At 44.0% G+C, this 25,298-nt stretch overlaps 4 protein-coding genes across 5 annotated transcripts; all 4 read right to left on the reverse strand.

Moving 5' to 3' along the window:
• Nucleotides 1–773: 773 nt before the first annotated feature.
• LOC147465135 (uncharacterized) lies at nucleotides 774–1,682 on the reverse strand. The gene has a single exon (XM_086482658.1). The coding sequence runs from the start codon at nucleotides 1,680–1,682 to the stop codon at nucleotides 774–776; it is 909 nt and encodes a 302-aa protein (XP_086338784.1).
• A 636-nt stretch (nucleotides 1,683–2,318) lies between these two features.
• Nucleotides 2,319–7,090, reverse strand: LOC147465136 (uncharacterized). The gene is made up of 6 exons (XM_086482884.1): nucleotides 6,987–7,090; nucleotides 5,243–5,357; nucleotides 5,058–5,168; nucleotides 4,812–4,876; nucleotides 4,096–4,512; nucleotides 2,319–4,014 (listed from the first exon to the last, which is right to left on the reverse strand). Exons 1-6 carry the CDS (start codon nucleotides 7,088–7,090, stop codon nucleotides 2,319–2,321), a joined length of 2,508 nt encoding a protein of 835 aa, XP_086339010.1.
• Nucleotides 7,091–12,012: 4,922 nt separating this feature from the next.
• LOC147465137 (uncharacterized) lies at nucleotides 12,013–12,351 on the reverse strand. Its single transcript, XM_086511107.1, has one exon. It carries the CDS (start codon nucleotides 12,349–12,351, stop codon nucleotides 12,013–12,015), a length of 339 nt encoding a protein of 112 aa, XP_086367233.1.
• Nucleotides 12,352–20,371: 8,020 nt separating this feature from the next.
• Nucleotides 20,372–23,587, reverse strand: LOC147465138 (VIN3-like protein 1). Of its 2 annotated transcripts, none has more exons than XM_086518378.1 (3): nucleotides 22,359–23,587; nucleotides 21,933–22,246; nucleotides 20,372–21,718 (listed from the first exon to the last, which is right to left on the reverse strand). In XM_086518378.1, exons 1-3 carry the CDS (start codon nucleotides 23,234–23,236, stop codon nucleotides 20,598–20,600), a joined length of 2,313 nt encoding a protein of 770 aa, XP_086374504.1. In that variant the 5' UTR covers nucleotides 23,237–23,587; the 3' UTR covers nucleotides 20,372–20,597. The 2 variants fall into 2 exon arrangements, with proteins under 2 accessions (XP_086374504.1, XP_086374514.1); XM_086518388.1 differs by having other exon boundaries at nucleotides 20,372–21,646; nucleotides 22,359–23,586.
• Nucleotides 23,588–25,298: the final 1,711 nt, after the last annotated feature.

Consider the following 25,298-nt stretch of genomic DNA (forward strand, 5'->3'; position numbering starts at 1 on the left):
AAAACACATCTACCAATCACTGGAGGAAGAGATCCTAACACAAAAACACGTAGGAACCAAGCACCGAGACTAAGATTTTGAGCAAACATAGCATTAATTGGGCGGGTTCTGCCTAACTCTGCAATGGTGACACATGCTCTCAATCCTCTCTGAATAGCAACTTGAATGTAGCACAGCAAGCTCGGATCATATGAAGCATGATATATACCCACCATTAAGAATTCTGGGTAATATTGTGATCTATAGCCAAACAAAAAACTACTAGTATAGACAGATATTTTGATACACAAAAGCTATTACTTTACTATATAATATCAACATCAACATTGTTACCTTGCTACATCCAAGTCCTCGAGTAGATGAATCACCTGCATGGCTGTGATTGGACCCCTCCATAATGGTGGATCTAATACATAATCGTTGACTGTGAGATTTAAATTCTTTAAAGTATCGAAATGTCACAAACACACATATACAATATTTTACCTCGGACGTGTCGAGGTCGTCTCCCTAGTGTGTAAGTCACAGAGGCGTTAGGATCCATCTTCATTCATACATATACATATATACATAAAGGATTAGAAATTCATCAAAAAGCACATAAAGCATAAATCTCTCAACGCTAATAAATCTTAGTCAATTGTTTCAGCGAATATACCTTGCTTGAGGCTACACCATGTTTCATAAGAAGATACTAAGCTTGTAAATGACAAAGAAATAGTTGCGAGAGTCACCGTGCTTTTTTATTGGATGATGAAACATATCCAGCCACGTTAAACACCATGGCAAGGGGGTGACAGGGGGCAGGTCAATTGCAACACCTCTTTGTAGACAATGTTAGAAGTGTATGTTCTTTGATCTCCATGTCTACTAATGCTTGTTAAGTGACTATCACCAACCACAACCTTGATGGCAGAAGAGGATCTCACGCGAGACATTGCCACATATAGTTGACCATGGGTGAAAACAGGTGCTGGGAGATACAATCCAAGAACTCCCAATGTTTGGCCTTGCGCCTTGTTGATTGTCATCCCAAAAGCACAACGTAGGGGAAATTGACGGCGTCTCAAATCAAAAGGGAGACCTTCTCTAGATCCCATGAGAAAATCAATCCTTGGAATGAACACTGCATTTCTTGCATGTGACCCTGTAATGATTTCTGCTTCAATCACTTTGCTGTGGAATTTCTTGCAAATCAAGCGTGTCCCATTACAAAGACCACTGCTTGGATCCAAATTGTGAAGCAGCATAACTGGAGCATTCTGTTTCAATTGTAAAACATGCGGTGGAAAGCCTCCCCCAAAATCTAAACTATTTACAAACTCACTTGTGAATAAAATGCTATCACAATTTGATTCACACACTAAGTCCGTACTGACATATTCCTTATAAGTACCAGGAAATTGCTGCAAGCCCAAATTGTTTATAGTATCCACCTCCTTGTTCCGTGGAGCCAAAATTGCTCTATCCTTGAAAAAGGATGCATGGCAAGTCTGTGTTTCAAGGTCTCTATATATGCAAGCAACCAATGCTTGCAAATTATTTTGTGGTAGTATCATGCAAGCTGGCAGGGCCACATTATCAAGTATGTCCCCATCACAAACATCGCCATTACCAATATCAAGTGTCCATTGCACAAACTCTCTTTCAATAACATTACTTAAACAATTGACCACTCGCATATTCTATGTTAGATGCATGATTTCTGTATGTTGCCAAATGTATGAGTGGCACAAAGATGCATTAACAATGTCTTCTCTTCCCCCTTTTCGCACAACAGGTAATATCTGTCTGAAATCACCACCAAGGAGGAGAACCTTTCCACCAAACAACATGTCATTTTTCATGACATCTCTTAGTGTCTTATCAAGAGCCTCAAAAGCGTGTATATGAGCCATGATCAGTGAACTCATTCGCAACAGCTCAGCAAGCTGGTTGTTTACTCTAATGTTACATGTGGACTCAGAAGTTATATCAATAGGGATCTTGAATCTAGAGTGTGCAGTCCTTCCGTTGTCGAGAAGCTGTGCTGCAATCCCGGATGATGCACATGCCAAAGCAACTTTGGACTCTCCGCGTATCCGAGAGAGCAAAGCATTGTAGAGATAAGTCTTTCCCGTTCCACCTGGCCCATCCAAGAAAAAAACAGTCCCTCGGCTCATGCAAGCTGCTTGTAAAACCCGATTGTAAGCTTCCCTTTGCCCAACATTAAAAGATGATTCCATTCGAGCAGACAATACTCTTTGTTCCTCTCTGTTATACATGAAATCTTCAGCAAGCACTCCATGCTCACTCATAATTTGCAAGGTGTGATCCACCTAGGGCATTCCAGAATAATCTGAGAGCCTCTTTCCATAGTGTTGAAGCATTGTCTCTAAGTTTGACAAAGCTTGGTTTTGTGCCATGTGTTCACAGATATTCGCATCATTTGTGCGAACCCTCATATGATATACATGGTCCTCATAAAGCTCCTTACAGAAGCGATTCCACAATGCACCAGGATGTATTGGTTCACAAAAAACCAAAATGATTACAAACAGTAGGTGCAATTGTTGCCCTGTTTGCTGAAAAGAAGCTTCTTCCAAACAAAGAAACCATTCATCATCAACTTGCAGTAATCCTCGTGCATTACATGTTTCTTTAAATGTGTCATATACTCGTCCATTGAAGGTTCTAATATCCTCAAAAGACTTACATCCTTTGCACATGTTGAGTAACATACGCAAATAGTACAAATCTCCAGCATTGGGAACAATGTGGTACATTCTTCCAATCATGTCACCAATCTGTCTTTGAGTCCATGTTCTACTTGCTGGCCTCCAAACCCACTTTGTTGGGAAGTCTATGTACAACAAATCGTTGGCCTCTGGATATTTTTGATTTGCAACAAACCACTCAGTGAGCATTGTCTTTTTGCTGACATCTCCCTCCACCACACTCTGTACAGTCGCTCTGTCGCTAAAGATGACTTGATTTTGATGAGGCAAGTGAACTTGGAGCCGTTGTATGTCAGGTTTCTCTTGATGCATGTGAAACCCAAGTATACGCCAGATAGCCTCAGATGCTGATACATATCGAGCATTAAGATAGTTTGTAACTTCATTTAGAAGCCCTTCACTATCTTGTAGAACAACAGTGGCCCTGTCATGTCCCTTATACACATACTTGTAGAGATATTTCACAGCGGATATAGTGGAGCAAACCTCCACATTGATATGTGCATTGTACCTTATTGACAAAAATGGATTGTATGGAACAATCCATTTATTACTCATTTGCACTTTATTACGAACAATGTAATTTCCATCATCCCTCCTCATGTACGTTGGGTATCCATCCCTAGCCACAGTAGTCGATGCACTGAAGCTTCGAGGATATTTAAACCTGCACTTCCCATCTTTCATACATGGAGCATTCTTATTCAAGTTTCCACACGGGCCATGCACATTACACCGACTGATAACATCATACAACTGTGGAAACATTACTTTATCAGGAAGCTCTGCACACACAATCTTATCATAATGTAATGTCTTTGTTGGCTTATGATCAGATGCAAGTATCAATAGAATGTGAGCATGAGGAAGGCCTCTCTTTTGGAACTCAATCACAGAAATGTGTCCAATGACCTTACCAAAAATAGCTCTCTTAATCAACAAGCCCATCAAATCCTTGAACTTATGGTAGAAAACACGGGCAGTAAGATCAGGATTGCATGTGAATGTAATGAAGAGATCAGGTTTTCCTCTCTTGGGTACAATTGCCATGGCATCCTGGTATAGCTGGTGCATATAGCGAGGGCCACCAACATACAAAGAAGGTAATACAACCCTTCTTCCAACATTAGCACCCAATAACAGTTTTCTATCATCCCTTGTTCCATCTCTTGCTCCAACCATATCTGTCAAGCCTTGATACACCTCACTGCGAAGTTCACTTTGATGATTACGAACCCACAAAAGCCTCAACTCCTCCATACAACTATATGCATCAACAATATATTGTTGCAGTAGCCTACCACCACGTAAAAGACATTGTGTCGTGTCATCTCTAATTTGCAATCTATACTTTTAGAAATCCATTGTAGAAATATACTTTGTAGTTCCATTTACTCGCTCTCTGCTTACTTCTGCTCTGTTCACTTGGGGTATGTAAGGATTACAACCTTCTTCACCATTTAGAAATAGCAACACATATAATAGAGGCATCCTATGGCAATTTGAGATTCGTTTTAGACCACCACCCAAAAGATTCAACACAATATCACGATGGCCAATGTTGCTCTCTTCACCCTGACCAGGCATGATTGCAGCAACTTCCACACTTTTTGGAGCAACATATTGCCAGCCATTTGTACGCTTCTCAGTAATGACCATCCTAATCTCTGGAATATTGGAAGTTTGGACCATTGTAGAAAACCCCCTAAAAGCTTGAACATACGGATTTACTCGATGCATCATCGATTGCAAGCTTTCCAAAACATCTAGTTTGAGTTTAGAAACATGACTCATCCTGTTTTGCAACTCATTCTCAGTGTCAAAAAAATACAACTGAGCAAAGCGAGGGATTTGACCTGATCGCTCTTCTGGCATCAATGGACCAATGTTATGATAGATAGATCCATTCACCTTGATGGTATAGATTCCTTTTCTTTGGCAGAGAGATTCATCTATATGAGCTCCCAAAGAAGCAAATGCCAACACACTATTGTATGCTCTGATATGTTTCAAGAATTTTCTACTTCTAGTATTACCCCCGTGCATCAATTCCCTTAATTCTAAAGGAGGTTCACTTAATGGCGGCAAAGAAACATTTCCTGAGTTGCAACAACTCTTCCCCACAAATGTGCAAATGGTCTTTGCTTCCGTTTTCCAAGCTAAAGCACCACAAAAGGAACATGCAAAATCCAAGTTGCCTATGTTGTGAAGAATACACTTTTCATGAGAAATAGACAACATAGAGATATGCATCAAGGAAGTGGTCTCAGAATATAAGTAGGTGATAGATAGGCAAAGTGTCTCAACTTTGGAGTAATCTCCCTCTCTGGAGACAATTACAGGCTCCTCAAGAACATCTCCATTATTGGCTTCCAAATTGTCTTCCACTTCAATCCCTACATAACTTTGCAAGAGAATTGACTCGTTATCTACATCCAATGCAATCCTTCCCTGAGGAAATTCATTGCATCGATTCACGTTTATCAAATGCTGGCAATCTTCCCAGCGACACACATCAATCTCACCCAGAGAACGTCGAACTCCATCTTGCGCTGCTGCACGTCGCGTAGCTCGAGAGGCTTGACATATCCTACTACGTCTTGCATGTCTAGGAGACAACACCTTTGGACCAATAGCCATCTGTCCAAAAAATAACTCTTATAAGTACTCACAGTTGTATACAGGTTAGTATCTAGAGAATTAAGAAGAGAGTATGGAGAAGAAAGGATTTCCCAACTATGTCTATCTTTCTTTGAGAGAGTCAGTGAGAGGAGGCTTGCCAACCCACATGGTAAATGTCTATATACTTCTATATCTGTCTCTCTATATCTCATCTAACTACTACTAAGGATATAGTTGTGGGAGTGAGTCCATCCGATTAGCCCACCGATGATTGTCGGTTAAGTTTCAGCCGGCAGTTTTCCGATGCGGTTACAATGCGCCAGTCTGCACGTCAACTGCATTCTCGCCCAACTGAGGTCCCTTGACCCTTGAGGAGTTGCCACGTTATCCCATTATTGACCATTGGAAACCTTTGCTCAAGACAGATTCAAAGGTGCATCCAAATCAGCCCCGAAGTGCTTCATTATGAAGAGTTACCATGGTGACAGGTCCCCATTTGAGTTGGTAGAGTTGCATTGAGGCTTGTGTTGTTGTGTACATTCCGTTTATGCAATCAAAAGCAAATACCACATCGGAAATGGTGTGCATGTGATTACATTAGGAGAGACACTCTCGCTTTGCATCTGCCAAAAATAGCCCAGAGCTTCTTGACCCTACCCAAATTGGGCATATCTGGCAATCAATGCATTCAAAGAGACGGCATTCTATATAGGAAGCTCTCTCCCACTTTTCGTGCTTTATGAAGTGCTTCACATTTGTCATACCTAGAAAGAAGTCAGACATTGCACACACCTAGAATACTTTGTGTGTGTGTGTGTGTGTGTGTGTGTGTGTGTGTGTGTGTGTGTGTGTGTGTGTGTGTGTGTGTGTGTGTGTGCGTGCGTGCGTGCGTGCGTGTGTGTGTGTATGAGAGAGAGAGAGAGGGAGAGAGGGAGAGAGGGAGAGAGAGATTTACTGCTACATAACTTGAGAGAGAGAGAGAGAGAGAGAGAGAGAGAGAGAGAGAGAGAGAGAGAGAGAGAGAGAGAGGAGAGGAGAGATTCACTGCAACATAACTTGAGAGAGAGAGAGAGAGAGAGAGAGAGAGAGAGAGGGAGAGAGAGAGTTTCACTGCAACATAACTTGAGAGAAAGAGAGAAAGAGAGAGAGAGAGAGGGTGAGGGGGGGCGGGGAACGGGAGGTGTGACCCAAAAGACACAATGGAAACAAAAATACTACAATTATGGAGATCCTCTGAGAATGTAGTATCCAAAGAAGACAACCAAGAGTCGTGAGAAAAATAAGCCTCCCCCAAAATAACAAGACTACATACATAAGCCTCCCCCAAAATGTAGTCAATATCCCCAAAGCCACCAAAATATAGATCCGCTAAGTCTATAATAAGAAAGAAGTGAGTATTACTATCGATTACATAATTCACTTCTTGTAAGGGTTGCCCTGCTTTGAACTGGATGGAACATCTCCAACGGCATTAATCCCCTTCTTGGGCCAATGGGTCGTTACCAATGCATGGAGCTTGTTTGAGATAGATCTAACTTCGGAGACACCTGTAGTATGTTGTACTGCTACGGCAGTCAATTGTTGCTAGTACTTCGTAATTCAGGCACAATGCTTTTGAAATCAATGCTATCCTTGTCAAGAACGCACCTCTCCAAGAGACTCATGATTTTTGCCTGGTTGCTTTCTATGCGAGAAAGTTGTCCTTGCATTGAGCTCTGCTGCTGCAAAATACCATTAATCTGTAGCTGCATCCGCTCCTCTAGACGATGAAGATAAACCCCTTGATCATATTGTGATTGGCTCAGCCAATGAATGCTCTCTCTATAGGAAACCTGTGATGCCTCCGCTCTCTCACATGAGGCTTGAATTTTGGAGCATACTATGTGGATGATACCTAGTCCATCTACAATTTGCTTCTTTGCAGGTCCATCGCCACCTCGGGCAACACGCTTGGCATTTCGTAAATTGTTGCTTGGGTCTCTCTCTGGGGTAGAAAATATCTCCTCCAGAGGTAAGCATGTGCTCCATCTCTGTAATGCACAATAAGATATATATTTAGCACCGTGTTATACATGTTTTTCTCTCTATCTATTTCTATCTCTATTTTTCCCCTATCCACCTCTCTATACCTCCCTCTCTATGGCGCAAGGTGGCCATAGAGAGAGCAATAGCCAAAGCCTGTATGTAGAATGTCGTCTCTTGGAATGCACTGATTGTGGGATATGCCTAACTTGGTTAGGGCCAAGAGAGCGGCTGCCCATCCCTCTCTCTCTCTCTCTGTCTCTCTCTCTCTTTCTTTTCTCTCTCTCTCTCTCTCTCTCATGTGTAGGCATATCCCACAATGAGTGCAATCCAAGAGACGACATTCCATAGATTAAGCTCATTGAAAGCACCTTTTGTGCTTTATAAAGTGCATGGCAGTTGGCATACATGTCGACCAAGGCAATGCTAGTGAGGCAAGCTTTTCCATGCATGGGAACCCCCCCATATATTTTTGCCCTTTTACCAAAATATTTCCCATTATATAAGTTACTTTTAATTTTTCTTCCTTTTTCACCTTTTGTGCTTTATGAAGTGCATGGCAGTTGGCATACATGTCGACCAAGGCAATGCTAGTGAGGCAAGCTTTTCCATGCATGGGAACCCCCCCATATATTTTTGCCCTTTTACCAAAATATTTCCCATTATATAAGTTACTTTTAATTTTTTCTTCCTTTTTCACAAACGTTTTAGCCTTTATTAAATAAATAAGACTTATGCTAATCAATCACGATGTAGCATAAATAAGTAAGCTTTCTTTGTTGATCTCTCTTTTGACCTTAAATATTAAATATATATAAATTACATTATATATGTTATATTTTCTAATATATTTTTCATGTATGTATATTATTCCACCCTACCAAATATTTTATTCACTAGTTTTCATTTTCAAACCTCAACCCCACTTTCAAATTTCAATAATACCTCCATCTAGATGATTGCCAATCTTTTCAAAACTCTAGGTCATGTTTTCATACACATGAAGGAGCTTACACTTGAAGGCCAGAGAGAAGTCCACTCAAAGGGGACCACCAAAAGACTTTTGCAGCCACAAATAATACATTATTTGGCTGAATTTTTTAAGTAAAGAAGAACCCCGAATCTGAAGGAGCGTTCAACATGAAAGATGTAGCTCGTGATCTCAACTTTTAGCTCAAATTTTTTCAGAATTTTTGGAGTTATGAACGCGGAGCTATGATTTTTGTAGTTGACCCCAGTTTTCTCATGTAATGGTGACACAGGCCATCCCTAGTTTTCTTCCCTCTAGAATGGCTATGGTTCTACAAGTCTTCAAGCATGATTACAAGAGACAAGGCTCTTTTAATGAGGTCTTGGCAAGTCTAGAGTGATTCTATCACCATTTTTGGAGGATCCATCCTCATCAACAAATATCCACCTTCGACAACCTCTCTTATAATTTTCTTACCTCTCTCTTCTCTCCCTAATAAGCTTATGTCTAGCCAAAGCTAGACTATTGTAAATATTTCCTATCCTCTACATCCTACCCACATTCTCTCTTCTTCTCTCTCTATTGACTCTGGTATTTTAAATAATGAGGAGACAAGATGGGAGCCACAGTCACATGCACCCCATTTTCCTAGTCACCAGAGTGGGACACTCACTTCAATTAGAAATATTGCTAAATCCTCTCATCCTTCCCTATATAAGGAGGCCATGAGAGCTCACCATGAAAAAAAAAACACACACAACATCACCAAAGAATACACTATGCATTGTGTGTGCCTAGTGCACACACACACACACCCACACCATCACCATCACCGCAATCACCATGCTCGTCTTGAGCATGACCTCTACACCCTTGGGCTATGGAAGATGAAGGGCAGCTAAATGAAGGATGATGGCCATAACCCTCGTGCGAGTCTTCGCCATCAACTCCCACCTATCCGCCATGTGCTTCAAACAATTTTTGGCTATGGCTGAAAATGTCTCAAAATGTACTATGGGCACCCTCCGTTCCGATCGAGGGGGGGAGTATATGTCTCATGAATTTAATGCATTTCTGGCTAGTCGTGGGATAAAACACCAATGTATAGTGCCTTATACACCTCAGCAAAATGGTGTTGCTGAGAGGAAAAACAGGTCACTAACGGAAATGGCACGATGTATGGTCAAAAGTCAAGCTTTGCCGCATTCTTTTTGGCTTGAGGCCATCATGTGTGCCACTTATGTACTTAACAGGTGTCCTACGAAAGCTTTGCAGTCTATTACTCCATATGAAGCATGGCATGATAGAAAACCTTCTATTGAGCACATGCGTGTTTTTGGCTGTTTGGCATATGCTTTGGTGCCACAAGTGCAGCGCAGAAAATTGGATGATAAGGCTGTCAAATGTATTTTTGCTGGTTATAGTGCTGAAAGCAAAGGTTACAGGTTGTATCATCCGCAAACAAAACGTATTCTGGTTTCACGGGATGTAGTGTTTGTGGAAGACTCTGTTCAGCCCTTGCTGTCATGTACTAGAGACAGTAATGTAAGCTCACAGGACATTTATGACACTTTGTTGCCTCTTTTCAGTGGTGGAAATACGAATGTAAGTTCCAATGAGGCAAATGTACAGCCTATGGGGGTTTCTGAAAATGTTTTAGAACAGCCTATTACTGATGCAGATGTACATGATGTACTTGATGAGGAAAGGGCTGAAAATGAGCAGGCTAGAGGTATGCCAAAATGGCTGGTGCACACTTTGCGTGACAGTAAATTGGATGCACCTTTATCTAGTCGTACTCGTTCAGGCTCTCGCCATCCATCTTATGCATCAGATTGTTATGCTTTGGCTGTGTCTAGTTTACATGATGTTGAGGAGCCTCTGTCTTTTGATGAAGCACAGAATTCAGAAAATTGGATTGCTGCCATGAAATCAGAATATGATGCACTTATAGAGAATGACACATGGACTTTATGTGATTTGCCTCCTGGCAAAAAGGCCATTGGTACGAAGTGGGTTTACAAGTTGAAACGCAAGCCGGATGGTGAGATCGATCGCCATAAGGCTCGACTTGTTGCAAAGGGTTATGCACAACAAAAAGGCATAGATTATGAAGAGACTTTTGCTCCCACTTGTCGTATGACTACTGTGCGTTTTCTATGTGCATTGGCAGCTCATTTTGGTTGGGATGTACATCAATCAGACATTGTTACTGCTTTCTTGAATGGTGACATATTTGAGGAAGTTTATGTAACGCAGCCTCGCGGTTTTGTCATAAAAGGACAAGAGGACAAAGTGTGCAAATGTAAGAAGGCTTTGTATGGGTTGAAGCAATCTCCTCGTGCTTGGTATGAGAAAGCTGACACTCATTTGGTTAAACGAGGCTTTCGTAACAGTCCAACAGAAAGCACATTGTATGTAAAGCGTGAGGATGATGTATTTCTCATTGTGGTTCTTTATGTTGATGATTTGCTGATCACTGGACCAAATGAGAGACATATTGTTGAATTTAAGGCTGATTTGAATGCCACTTTCAAGATGAAAGATTTGGGGCTGTTGCATCATTACTTGGGTATACAGTTTAAGCAGTGTGATGGTGGTATTGCCTTGTGTCAGAAAAGTTACATAGAGACATTGCTATGTAAGTTTGGACTTGAGGATTGCAAACCTATTGCCACTCCCATGGAAACAGGTTTGAAGTTGAGTCTACATGATGCTGGCGATCCTGCTGATGTCACTCTTTACCAAACTGCTGTTGGCTGCCTCATTTATGTATGCAACACGAGGCCAGATATTCAGTTTGCAGTCTCGCAGGTCAGTAGATTTATGCATAGCCCAGGGTCTAAGCATTGGCAGGCTGTCAAGAGGATTTTCCGCTACCTTAGTGGCACTTTACATCTTGGCTTGTTTTATCCCAAGGGGGGATCATTGCCGCCAGACTTACATGCTTTTTCGGACTCAGATTGGGCTGGTTGTTTTGACACGCGAGTGTCCACAAGTGGTTTTTGTTTCATGCTTGGCAGTTCATGTATATCATGGTTGAGCAAGAAGCAACCTACTGTGGCCACTTCGAGTTGTGAGGCTGAGTACAGGGCAGTCTTCACAGCTACGGTTGAGTGTGTATGGCTCAGACGCCTTATGGCTGACTTGGGTGTTGGACAGGACACTGCCAACACTATCTACACTGACAGTCAGAGCGCATTGGCAGTTGCGAGGAACCCAGTTTTTCATGCTCGCACAAACCACATTGAGGTGCATTACCACTATGTCAGGGAGAGGCTCTCAGCAGGAGAGATCAGCTTGGCTTATGTGCCAACACAGGACAACCTTGCAGATCTTTTCACAAAGGCATTGTCTCGTGAGAAGCTTGAAGCTTTCCGCAAAGCTTTGGGCTTACTCCCCTTTGTGGACTGATCCTGTCCTCAGGGCATGGCACTTCCCTTTACTCATGTGCCAGCTCTCGTTCACCGCATCACTCCAGGGGGGATTTGTTACCATATACATGTGGTAGTGATGTGTGTGAACACACTAGGACCGCCGGGGCATTTTTTCCCTCTTTAGGAGGTTTTTTCCCCCGTGCATTGTATATACGCCCATCACTCTCTATTGTGTGCCTTGAGCTTCCTTCGTCTTCTCCAAGCTGTGTGTGTTTCTCTGCAACCCTAATTCCAACACCAAGGTCTATGAGAGCCCGCAGAGATGGCGATGACGCTGCTGCAGTAGCCGGGAGGAGGATGTTGAGCCCGCGTGCGCTACTGCAGTAGTCGGCTCAGATGGCGATGAGCCCACAAAAATGACGATGGCGATGAGAAGCGATGATAGCCCGCGTGCGCTGCTACAGTAGCCCGGAGGAGGATGGCGTGCACTGCTGCAGTAGTCGAGAGCATGAAGGAAGGCTGCAATTGCGAGCCTGCGTGAGAGTCGGGTGGCCAACACTGTGCCATGCTGAGAGCTATGAGGGGCAGGTGCGGGGGCATGAGGTTCTGTGGTCACCGCTACATGCCGAACACCCTCGGGCATTGATGACGGTAACTCACAGTCTCAATCTCACGTGGAGAGGAGGGAGATGAAATGAAATGTTATATTGGCCACTTCAAGCTGGACATTTCCCGCAATTAGTGCATTCCGTCGGCGGCTATCGTAAGAGAGAATATACGTATGTCTGCATGCGATAAAGGAGGATAGTGGCAACACTAATACATGTGGCAAGGCATTCTCGATCACGGTGTGGACAGTGATGGGGGACTTCGTGGCCATGCACTTCATACTGGCTGCAATCAGTGGTTCAAAGCTTATTGGCCACTTCAAGCTCACAGACTCAATCTCACGTGGAGAGGAGGGAGATGAAATGAAATGTTATATTAAACGTCTTCAAAGGGCCAAGGTCTATGAGAGCCCGCAGAGATGATGATGATGCTGCTGCAGTAGCCGGGAGAAGGATGTTGAGCCCACCTGTGCTACTACAGTAGCAGGATCAGATGGCGATGAGCCCACAAAAATGACGATGGCGATGAGAAGCGATGACAGCCGGCGTGCACTGCTATAGTAGCCTGGAGGAGGATGGCGTGCGCTGCTGCAGTAGCCGGGAGGATGAAGGAAGGCTGCAATGGCGAGCAAGCATGAGAGTCGGTGGTCAACACTGTGCCATGCTGAGAGATGTGAGGGGTGGGTGCGGGGGCATGAGGTTCTGTGATCACCGCTGCATGCCGAACACCCTCGGGCATTGATGACGATAACTCACAGTCTCAATATCACGTGGAGAGGAGGGAGATGAAATGAAATGTTATATTGGCCACTTCAAGCTGGACATTTCCCGCAATCAGTCCATTCCGTCGGCAGCTACCGTAACAGAGAATATACGTATGTCTGCATGCGATAAAGGAGGATAGTGGCAACACTAATACATGTGGCAAGGCATTCTCAATCACGGTGTGGGCCGTGATGGGGGACTTCGTGGGCATCCACAAATACTGGCTACAATTAGTGGTTCAAAGCTTATTGGCCACTTCAAGCTAGACATTTCCCGCAATCAGTGCATTCCAAGAGATGACATCCTAGGTCGGAATCTCCTCATGCACTTTTTGTGCTTTATGAAGTGCATGGCATTTGGCATACATGTCGACCAAGGTAGTACCAAGCACGACGTTTTCTTTCAACAACCCCAATTTTACAATATTATCATGTTTTTTTGTGCCCATATCATCATCTTGTGTGATGCCACATACCTTCAAGGTTCATGCATTTGGAGACATGCCCTCTCTTTGCATTTGTTAAAAACAACCTAGAGCTTTGTGACCGTGACCCTTGCCCTCAAGATGCAAGCGTATGTGATTGCATCTGAAGCGACACCCTCGCTTCGCATCAGCCAAAAACAACCCAAAGCTTCTTCGCATCTATGAGTTCAACTCTTTTTGATCCTTGAGGTCTCATGGGGTTGAGGCTGCAACTTTAAAACCTGTCTTCTTCTTCTCCTACTTCTCTCTATAGTTCTACAACATCTGTGACGTAGCACTCATACATGTACCAATCATTGTCTGCGCGAGAGTAGCACCCAACATCGAGATGGAGTTCTATCTGATGTTTTGAAGAGAAGTAGGAGGAAAACCTCTTTGGGTTACTGAAGGGGCATTCAGTTGGCGGCTACCGCAACAGAGAATATATGTATGTCTGCATGCGATAAAGGAGGATAGTGGCAACACTAATACATGTGGCAAGGCATTCGAGATCACGGTGTGGGCCGTGATGGGGGACTTCGTGGGCATCCACAAATACTGGCTGCAATCAATGGTTCAAAGCTCCCATCCAGTGGATGGCCAACTCCAAAAATTAGGTTGTGTGGAAAAGGCCACCATGACCTCCACAGCAACACCCTACCCCTTCATAGCCCAGAAGCTTTTAGAAATGGACCAGCTCCATCATCGCTACTCCTACACCATCCTCCCACGCTTCTCTTATGGACGACTATGTCAGCACCTTCACGCTCTTTCCCATCCCCAACCTTTGCGATCCTCAAGCTGGACCCAACACCTTCCTCCATTGAAGCTTCACCTATAACCCCACTTCATCCATCTCCCCAGAGAATGCTCTCTCTACCATCTTCTCCTTGATTGTTGACGATTGTGAGTAGCCAAGGATGTTGAAGAGGGGAAAGAGGAAAATCTCTTTAGGGTTCTTTGGTGGTCATTTAGCCGGTGGCTACCACAATAGAGAATATACGTATGCCTACGGGCTATAGAGGAGGGTAGTGGCAACGCTAATACATGTGGCAAGGCATTCAAGTGGAATAGCAAGGGCATTGACATGCAGTAGGTGTGGGCCGTGACTGGCAACTTCATGGGCGTCCACAAATATTGGCTTAGTGCATTCCCACAATCAGTGCATTCCAAGAGACGACATCCTAGGTGGGAAGGGCCAAGGTCTATAAATGACCCCTCTTAAAATAGCTCAAAGCTTCCTGACCCTGCTATTGGACATCAATGCACCCTTGTGAGGATCGATCGCATCAAAAAACAACACACGCCTACTTATCTCTCTCTCTCTCTCTCTCTCTCTCTCTCTCTCTCTCTCTCTCTCCTCTCTCTCTCTCTCTCCCTTGACATCTCGGACAGGAAGCTCCTCAAGCACTTTTTGTGCTAATTCCCAAAATACCCCTTAAATTTCAAAATTTCCGAAAGTACTTTCAAAATTTCAAAATCCGTTTTTTAGTGCTTAGTAGCATGTAATTTGTCGTAAAATAATGAAGCAATTCATCTCCAAAGCCTACATAACCAACACAAATTCTAGTTTTAGCATATTGTATTGATACAAATTTATTTTTCATTTCTGGAATCACGTAAAATAATGAAGAAATTCATCTCCAAAGCCTACAATAACCAACACAAATTCTAGTTTTAGCATATTGTATTGAAAGTGCATCTCTGGCATCTCCAAAGCCTACATAACCAACACAAATTTTTTCTTCTTAAAATAATAAAGCAAAACAGCGCCTTCTCAGGAAAATGAGACTCTCTCTCTCTCTAACATTAGATTCCATTTCATTTCATTCCATAACAATACACAGGCGCAAGTCGAGGGGGGGGGGGGGGGGGGGGGCGGGGGGGGGGGGGGGGCCGGGTTCATTTCATTTCATTTCTTGCATAATATGGTGGCGTAGGGTGACAGTTCACTGCATAAAATACGGTGGCGGCACAGGCCCAACTCACAGGTAGAAACAAAGAGAGAGAGGGCGGCACAGGCCCAACTCGCAGGTAGAAACAAAGAGAGAGAGAGAGAGAGAGAGAGAGAGAGAGAGAGAGAGAGAGAGAGAGAGAGAGAGAGAGAGAGAGAGCGTTTGCATAATATGGTGGGAGAGGGTGAGAGTTCATTACGGCGGCGGCATAGGCCCAGCTCGCAGGTGGAAACAAAGCAGAGAGAGAGAGAGAGAGAGAGAGAGAGAGAGAGAGAGAGAGAGAGAGAGAGAGAGAGAGAGAGAGAGAGAGAGAGCGCTACGCTTATACCTGCAGCCGGTGGTGTAGTCGTCGGATGGAGCCGTAGTCCGCGAGAGGAGCAGTAGCAGTCGGGTAGCGATGGCGTGAGGATAGCCGGGTAGCTCCTGCGATGGTGTGAGGCCCTCTCTATTGGAGAATGAGACCCTCTCTCTCTCTCTCTCTCTCTCTCTCTCTCTCTCTCTCTCTCTCTCTCTCTCTCTCTCTCTCTCTCTGTGCCGCAGCAGCGATGGCAGGAAAATGCTCTCTCTCTTTGCCGCAGGAGGGCGGATGAGGCAGACCTCTCTCTCTCTCTCTCTTCTCTCTCTTGAGGAGGACCCAGCGATGGCAGGAAAATGCTCTCTCTCTCTCTCTGTCGCAGGAGGGTGGGTGAGGCAGACCTCTCTCTCTCTCTCTCTTCTCTCTCTTGAGGAGGACCTCTCTCTCTGGAGCGCGTGTGAGGAATGCAGGAGTAGGACCTCGACCTCCTCTCTCTCTCTCTCTCTCTCTCTCTCTCTCTCTCTCTCTCTCTCTCTCTCTCTCTCTCTCTCTCTCTCTCTCTCTCTCTCTCTCTCTCTCTCTCTCTCTCTCTCTCTCTCTCTCTCTCTCCCGCCCGCATTGATCAACACTTCGCATCGTCGCGCGTGCCAACTTGAGTAGGCGGCTGGCGATGATGGTTTTTTTGAAAAGCCTTGACGGAGAGAGGTCGTGACTGTCCAAAAGCCCACCCGTGAGGTCCCTGACTCTCTAGGAGTCGCCACATGGCAGGGGGGGGGGGGGGGGGGGGGGGGGGGGGGGGGGGGGGGCGGAATCCCCTCCCCTTTTATCTATTAGTATAGATAGTCTTGGAAAAAAGGTTTTTCACTGTGGTGTGTGTTGGAAAGTGTAAAGAAAGAGGAGAATAAGCTTACCGATAAAGGGGGAGGGAATTCTGGTTCCCCCCCTGCCACGCGTCAGAACCTCTTTCAAGCGGTGGGTGTGGTCTGCAGCTCCCAGAGCACAGTGACGCAGAGAGAGAGAGAGAGAGAGAGAGAGAGAGAGAGAGAGAGAGAGAGAGAGAGAGAGAGAGAGAGAGAGAGAGAGAGAGAGAGAGAGGCGGCGAAGCCACCGGCTGTACTAGTATACATAGAGACTAATTAGGCTAGAAGGTTCAAGATTTTTCCATAAGTGGAGTCTTAGCAAGCGATGTTATCGGACTACAATAAATGTCACGAAACCCACTTTGCTATGGCAAATTAGATGGATTTGTGTGTGAATATGCATATGCGTTGTGGTAGTATCCTGGGCTACAACACCAACAAATGGGCAAGACAATGAAGGTTGCAAGGGGCAGTGGTGTTGGAAAATATAGTACAAAGAGGTAGCAGCGTTATGGGTGGCTCCTTGCCATTTTCTGGTCACCTCTTGTGTGTATTCTCTCTCTCTCTCTCTCTCTCTCACACACACACACACACACACACACACACACACACACACACACACACATAACAGGTCTTGAGTTCAACTCCTCGTCGGCTAGATCCTTAAGGTCTCTTGGGATAGTTTCCTACGATGTTAAAACTCTCTTCTTCTCGGGTGTGTGTGTGGATGTGTGTGCTAATAAAAAGAGGAAAATGGTATAACCTTTCTATCACCCAAGTGTGGTATATTGGTTATGCCATTTCCCTCTTGAATAACACGTGTTGAGTTCAACTCCTCGTCGGCTAGATCTTTAAGGTCCCTTGGGATAGTTTCCTATGACGTTGAAACTCTCTTCTTCTTGGGTGTGTGTGCGGGTGTGTGCACTAATAAAAAGAGGGAAATGGTATAACCTTTCTATCACCCAAGTGAGGTAGATTGGTTATGCCATTTCCCTCTTGAATAACAGATCTTGAGTTCAATTCCTCGTCGGCTAGATCTTTAAGGTCTCTCGGGATAGTTTCCTACGACGTTAAAACTCTCTTCTTCTTTTGTGTGTGTGTGTGCGCGCGTGCTAATAAAAAGATGAAAATGGTATAACCTTTCTATCACCGAAGTGTGGTAGATTGGTTATGCCATTTCCCTCTTGAATAATAGGTCTTGAGTTCAACTCCTCGTCGGCTAGATATTTAAGGTCTCTTTAGATAGTTTCCTACGACGTTAAAAACTCTCTTCTTCTCGCGCGTGTGTGTGGGGGTGTGTGTGTGCGCGCTAATAAAAAGAGGAAAATGGTATATAACCTTTCTATCACCCAAGTGTGGTAGATTGGTTATGCCATTTACCACTTGAATAACATGTCTTGAGTTCAACTCCTCGTCGGCTAGATCTTTAAGGTCTCTTGGGATAGTTTCCTACGACGTTAAAACTCTCTTCTTCTTGGGGGTGTGTGTGTGTGTGCGCGCTAATAAAAAGAGAAAAATGGTGTAACCTTTCTATCACCCAAGTGTGGTAGATTGGTTATGCCATTTCTCGCTTGAATAACAGGTCTTGAGTTCAACTCCTCGTCGGCTAGATCTTTAAGGTCTCTTGAGATAGTTTCTTCTCTCGGGTGTGTGTGTGTGCACGCTAATAAAAAGAGGAAAATGGTATAACCTTTCTATCACTCAAGTGTGATAGATTGTTTATGCCATTTCCCTCTTGAATAAGAGGTCTTGAGTTCAACTCCTCGTCGGCTAGATCTTTAAGGTCTGTTAGGATAGTTTCCTTCGACGTTAAAACTCTCTTCTTCTTCTTTCTCTCTCTCTCTCTCTCTCTCTCTCTCTCTCTCTCTCTCTCTCCCCCAAAATGCCCCACTTCTCGCTCATAATCTGTTTTGTTTATGTATACTTCAAATTTTAGAAACTCGAAGGGCTTCTAATTACAATGGACAATGAAAAGTACAAGAGGGGCGCAAAGGTAGGAGACAAAGAGTTATAGAGAGGTTTTTAATTGGTGTTGGGGTACACATGAGATGAACCTTTTTTCTAGGTTACCACTTCCCCCCCTCTAAAGGTATTGATACCAACACCTCTAGCACCTTTTTTGTGGAGGTGTTGATACGAACACCTCCAACACCTTCTGTGTGGATTCTATGGGGGGTTGAGTAAGTTGGCCGAGAGACTTCGATCCTCTGCAAAAGACCCGTGGGTAAAGGCATTGAGGAAGCCTTGTCTCTCCAAAGGGAAAACTTAAAGTTTTAGGCAAGGATAGGGCAATGATGCTCATGAGAAGTGAAATTCAGGTGGATGGAGCTTGGAGAGTGTTGAGTGAGTAAGGATAGGTGAGAAGGAACTACCCATCCAATTGAAGAGAGAGGAGGGTGCATTTGCCATAGCAAGTGTTTCTTTTAATCCTTTGTATTTGAAATGGCTTCAAATTTCTTGAAAGAAAACTCCCAACACCTCTCCTCATTATTGACATAGCGGATGCGCAATATAGCCATATTCTTTACGTGCTCCGTGCATGGCCTAGGGCACAGTCACCCAAGCCTCCCTCTCTCTCTCTCTCTCTCTCTCTCTCTCTCACACACACACACACACACACACAAGTACCATGCTCTCGTTCATGGTAATTATGAGCATAAAATTATAGTAGATTACTGTCCATCCATGTTAAGAATTTTCACAAGCTGTACTAATCACACAATAACAAGAGAAGTTTCACAGCTACAATATTATACACTCTAATTAGGTGCGCAATATGATATGCACTCTAATGACATACTTCAGCAATATATTTGCTAGAGCATGAGCATGGCGGCACATCTGTATATTATAGTAGATCAGTATCAAGCACAAATTAGTAACTAGATAGCCTTGATTAACGTAGTCTCCTGCAAAATTTGCTATTTAAGCATTGAATGTGTTTCCAGCTTTCTTTGTCTTATACTGTATCAAAGTGTTTTAGCATTCTAGTCTAATCCTATTTTTCTGTCATGAAGCGGGAGTGAACAAAGATGGAGCTTTTGGAAATGGCAAGTCGGCTAGACACTTTGGTATGGCATTGATTGCACCTGGGTCCTTGAGAATGGCACCATGTATAATGAAGCAGACTTTATGGCGGTTGGGGTTATGATTTCATGCCAAAAAGCTTCTCTTCTCCCTATTTAAGGATAATATCCTCTCATTATACAAACTAAGAGATGCTTTCCTTCACATACCACAGGAAGAAGATGCCCGTATGGCCGTCGCTTAGCTGATTGATTGGTTTTTCTTTTGGAGCCACAATCTCATCGTTATCCCATCATTCACATCACCTGGTTGCTGCGGCTTTAATGTTTCACTTCAATGGACAAGTCGTTAGGTCTACAGAATTCAGCAATTCTTAACGCACTCTCAACAACAACCACCTACTAGTTGGAGAGCTGGTATATTTCCCACTCTATCGTAGTAATTTGATACCACCTTTCCGTTTGACCAAGTCGATTGGCAAATGATGAAAACCTCAGTACTGTAGGATAAAGATATAAAATTACCCACGTCTCCAGCTCTATATTGAGCAACCAATTAGCAATTCTTTTGAGAAAAAATCACTCGAGATGAGAGAGGCAATGCAAACGGAGTAATCACATATGATAGATGGTCCACACATAAGAACAGAGAAATTCAAGAGGCAATTAAACTGCATTGATATACTTCATGTAAAGAGAAGCTTTGAAGCTCATGCAAGAATATCGAAGAGACTCAAATTATATGTTTGTCAGGTACAAATGGCTGCAAATGTTATCTGGTTAGGATCAGATCAGATTTGAGTACTTGTTGATTGGGTGGTTCAACAGTAATCAGCTTGCTTTGGCAGAAAAAAATGTCACATTTTTACAAGGATATGGGGTTAGTAAATGATTGCATTTATGGTCAAGGAAATCCATTATTGATAAGGTCTGCTGTTATATCCCAATTCTGCTGCTCTCTGCCTTTTGGAGTTTATTATCTCCTGAAAAGAATCCACAAGTTGAGCTGCCAAGCTTGCTGGACAGTCTCGTAAAGTGTTGATAAAAATGCTTACTACCCTTTTTTCATGTTCTGTTGCCCTGAGGCTGTGCCATGTTAAAAACTTCATTCGAAACTCTTTGTTGAGATGGCCCTGGCACTCAAGCCAGCGGACAACACTGATGGAGAATTCTTCGATGTGGAAACTATTGTTGCAACTGCCATGTGAAAACCCATGTCTTCTTATATCACTCTCACTAGCGGCGCCATTGCTTACCATAGCCTTTTGAGCCTCATCGTAGCAGTGGAGTTGCATAGCCCAGCTTTGAGAACTGATGATACCATTATCGGCCGCATTGGTCTTTGCCACAGACAATATTGGGCTGTTATCTACTCCATCTCTGGAAACAAAGGGCTCTTCCCTTCGCCTTTCAAGCTCCCAACTAGGAGTCACACCAACAGAAAAATCATCCATCACTAATCTCTGCATTGCAAAAGGGTGTCCTATTTGTGCATCACCCAGATCCTTCACAAAAAAGCAGCCTTTGCCCTCATCCACCTCTGCTATAAGCTGTGCCTTGGTGCTGCCTAAATCGTCAACAAGTCCTCCAAACTTTTCTGGTCTCCCTATCTCAAATTCAATAGAGCTATGGTGTTGAGTATTGGTGCCCACATTTTTTGCTCCATGATTTGCATTGACATCAGCTCTAAGTACACAATTGGGAAGAACATCATTCTCACGATGTCCGACCAATGTTGAATCTATGCCTTCGGTGCAGCAATCAGCCTCACATTCCTCTCTATCACCCTGGCTTGAGAAAGGGGCCATTTTGAACACATACGATGTGCAAGACTGTAAATCAGAAACCAAAGCTTTCTTGGAGGAGTTCTGTATAGTGCAGGTTGGAGTTGCTGGGTAGCTAGCATCAGTAGCTTTTCGATGCCATAGTTTGTAACCGAGAGTATCATCAGAAGCGTAATTATCCACTGCAACAACAACAATTGAAGATGAGCACACATCCTCAAACTGCATTGTACATAACGGCCTTTTGCATATCGCTGCATCAAGAAAATTACATCAGTACAAGAAAAAGAGAGCATACAAAGACAACGTGGACTCACCCAACATGTCCATTCTAGTTCTGTCATCATCTTACCCATGCCTCATTCCATATAGATTAGAATTTCACTAGGTTACAAGCGGCCAGTTATGCAATTTCATCGTACAACCTCTATATCCAACCAAAATGCAATAATAAACAAATAGATATACCTGCATCGTGAGCATCCAAAACAACTGATTGTGCGTCTCCAAAGCTCTCTGCCCGTTCTAAGGCCAAATCAATCATCTCTTGCACTTCCTGGTCACAAGAAAGTCGTTTCACAATACACCGCTCCAACTTTGCTGAACCCTTCTTCATCAAAGACACTTCCGCCTCGAGCTTCTTGACAGCATTATCTACAAGTGCGTGGGCTTCTTTGTATTTCACCGTACCGTTTAGAAGTCTTTGGCTCAATGAAAGCCGGTGACATAGCACATCCACTCTTCGAGCTGCTTTTGCAACCAAAAGCTGTCTTCTCCATAGACTGATCCACAAAAGTCAATAGTGCGGGCGCAATGCATGAGCAAGAAATCATTAAGTCAATGTGCAATAGAAAGTATGCTAATTCACACAAATTTGTGGGAAAGAATGAGTACCCAATTAGAGAGCTGATCTTGCCACATGATTTACAGGCAAAGCTTCCATCAAGCCAGACAGATCCATGCTTTTTAATGACCCCTGCAACTTGATTCTGCAGAGCACATTCCACATGACATGATAGTCCACAGCCCTCTTCTTCTCGGTCACAAGTGATCCACAAGCTTGGGTCTTTGTTGTCGTCGAACTCCATGCAAAGGCAGCATGAGCAACGCCTACAAAACGATGCTTCTGCAGGAAGAAATGCTTTGCAAGCAAGGTTCTTGCACACAATAGCAGCATTTTGCTGTGTCGACAAACTTTGCTGCGTGCTCTGTTTGCGGTCATTTGCTGTCAATGATGTTTTATGGTTGTTGTTGTTGATGGCCCCACTGTCGGAAGTCCCATTCTTTTTCCCCTTTTTAAGATCATGTGACACAAGAGTGGCAGGGACAACAGGGTCCTCCTTTTTGGGTGGTGAAGATGGCTCATCTTCTTCAAGAGGAGGGACACGTGATGGCCTGTACGCCTTTCTCTGCTTTCTCGATGCGGCAAGTACAGAGCTGGTTGGTAGGGGATCGTCCAAGCTGCTGCAGGCAGTAGTCTCTCTGTTGCGCATCTTTGAGAAGAGCTTGGTCCAACTGTGACTTTTCATAAAACGAGCTTGTTCAGCGGTCCCACAGTTGGCGTAGAGGAAGCGGAGAGCGTCCGTTCCTGTTAGAATCTCTGTCTTGGCGGAGGCCATGCTATCATGGTCTACAACGCATGCTGCACCACTACCGCCACCCACCACATCGCCCACTACACATACATCAGCAGCATCACCACCACCCACCACACATACATCGTCAGCTTTGCGACCCGAAGCAGAGGAAACTTGTTGCTTAGAAGTGCCCATCAAAAGCTCGGTAAACGTAAACTGCCCAAATCGGCCAGTTTACACCGGCAACATCAAGAAAACCTCCATTGAAAACGAAAAGGTGAAAAAGCGAAAAAAGCAAGAAAATACAAAGCGCGCGGTTACTTCTTGGAGTGCGTGCTTCTGCATATGGCAACCAGCAACTTAGGCTGCCGAAGAACAAGCGACGTCTGATCATATGGGCCCTGCTAATTCTGGGGTTTCCTTCCTAAATGCTCTCTCTCTCTCTCTCGCTCGCTCGCGCGCGGGGGACAAGAACCCACTTCTCAACTGCATCATCATCAATATCATACGGGCTGTGTGTGTTCGTGTGCGTTCATAAGCTGGCCGATTGTACTCGCAAAAATGCACTTTTAACCGACAGAATTAGGCACCCGTGTTTTCACGAGAGAAACTGTTTAATCTCCTTTAGAGTAGGTAGGGCATTACACAAGGGAGGATGCCCCGTTGTCCATAGAACACAAACTACACACCTCAAAAAAGAAATTAGCCTGTTACGTTCTTATGTTGTAGATCTTCTATAGCTGATGACTAGGTAGTGTGGAGGATTGTGGATGTGCCCTCCACATTGACATGCTCCAGCTCCAGATGAGAAATTTGGATGGTTGTTGGAGAACCCTCCACGTTGGAGGAGAATTGTGGCGCGTGCAAAGGGCTGAGTTGCACCTCGTAAAAGTGGGGCGAGGTGAGCGAGCGATAGTGAAAATCACATTGAGGTTGCACCTACACAATAAGAAGAGGGAGATATTTTCTAGGTGCATGCTTGGAAAATACTGAGAGATTGGATTGGCTCCTGAAACTCTCGAACATAAGAGAGCTTTGCACCTCCGTATCTTTAGCTTAACACCTCCAAAATGTAGAGCGCTAGCAGCTACAAGAGTGCTTCGGATTATCAGCAACACTACATGGACATGCCTGAATCAGCGAATGAATTTTCTTGTTGGCGCTACTAAACCTGAGTGCAACTCGTCTCTAAGGTGGATAATTAATGTATCTAGGATTTGCTGGATAATCAAGTTCATATCACTTTGAAGTTCACCTCTTAAATCATGCACGAACTCAAAGGCTAAGATTACATGGAGAAACAAGGTGTTCGAACACGACATGGACATGCCTAAATCGGTGAATGAATATTCTTGTTGGTGCTACTAACCCTGAGTGCGATTCGGCTCTAAGGTGGATAAATGTAGCTAGCATTTGTTGGATAATCAAGTTCATGTCACTTTGGAGGTCACCTCTTTTTTTAATAGCAAAACTCGCAATTCGTGAGTGAATTGTATTAAGCAAAGCATAAAATTACAGAACCAACCTCAAGCTCAGATCGAGCCTTGAGGTGCTTAAGATTACAAGTTGGATGCTTACCGCCTCTTATCGAGGCCTAACAACACAATAGGTGATCAAAAGTTCTAGGCTTTATCGCCTGCTGATATCACGGCATGGCTAGCCCTAGACCAATCATCCGAGTTTTGCTTGCACCCGAGTGTCCATATTAGCACTCTGCTTTCTTCTATTATCTTTGCCACATCAAGATCTCCTTCAAACACACAACGGTTCCTTGTCTGCCATACATTATGAAATAAGTACCTGACAGTTTGAGTGCACATGAGAAGGGAAAGACTTCCCAACTTCTTGCCTCCAAGGAATAAATCAGTGAAGAATCTGATCTGCCATGTCCTTTGGACACACTTGCATATTTTCCCTATGAGGCCTCTGATAGCCGGGCATTCCATGAATAGGTGGGCCTGATCCTCAATGTGACCCAATTCCTCTCTCTTGGATCTTCACGCGTGTATCGGTAGAGTGAAGTCGTAGAGCGGAGCGTGGATCCACACACACACACACACACACACACACACACACACACACACAGATACACAAAGAGCTTACACAGTACGCAGAGAATCGTTTGAAGGGTTATCTCCCAAAACCTTATTTTCCACAAAAGTATAAGTGAGTATTTACAAAGAGTTAGTGATAAGTGAGTTAGGCGGGCGGGCGGCCATATCCGTATAAGAGGCCACTTGGGCTTTAATCCCAACAA

Source organism: Adiantum capillus-veneris, chromosome 1, assembly GCF_014529385.1.
Source record: "Adiantum capillus-veneris isolate H3 chromosome 1, ASM1452938v2, whole genome shotgun sequence".
Classification (NCBI taxonomy): domain Eukaryota; kingdom Viridiplantae; phylum Streptophyta; class Polypodiopsida; order Polypodiales; family Pteridaceae; genus Adiantum; species Adiantum capillus-veneris.

Bases quoted from the DNA above. Each gene is read 5' to 3' on its own strand.
- LOC147465135 (XM_086482658.1), bottom strand. From the start codon at position 1,682: ATGCGAGTGGTCAATTGTTTAAGTAATGTTATTGAAAGAGAGTTTGTG.
- LOC147465136 (XM_086482884.1), bottom strand. From the start codon at position 7,090: ATGCAGCTACAGATTAATGGTATTTTGCAGCAGCAGAGCTCAATGCAA. The intron at 4,513-4,811 runs GTTTCTTTGCCG...GTTGCAAAACAG, and splicing joins GTTGTTGCAACTCAGGAAAT to GATGAGTCATGTTTCTAAAC. The intron at 4,015-4,095 runs GTATATTTCTAC...ACGTGGTGGTAG, and splicing joins CGAGTAAATGGAACTACAAA to GCTACTGCAACAATATATTG.
- LOC147465137 (XM_086511107.1), bottom strand. From the start codon at position 12,351: ATGCCCGAGGGTGTTCGGCATGTAGCGGTGACCACAGAACCTCATGCC.
- LOC147465138 (XM_086518378.1), bottom strand. From the start codon at position 23,236: ATGGGCACTTCTAAGCAACAAGTTTCCTCTGCTTCGGGTCGCAAAGCT. The intron at 22,247-22,358 runs GTACTCATTCTT...TTTGTGGATCAG, and splicing joins AAGATCAGCTCTCTAATTGG to TCTATGGAGAAGACAGCTTT. The intron at 21,719-21,932 runs GTATATCTATTT...TTCTTGATGCAG, and splicing joins TTTGGATGCTCACGATGCAG to CGATATGCAAAAGGCCGTTA.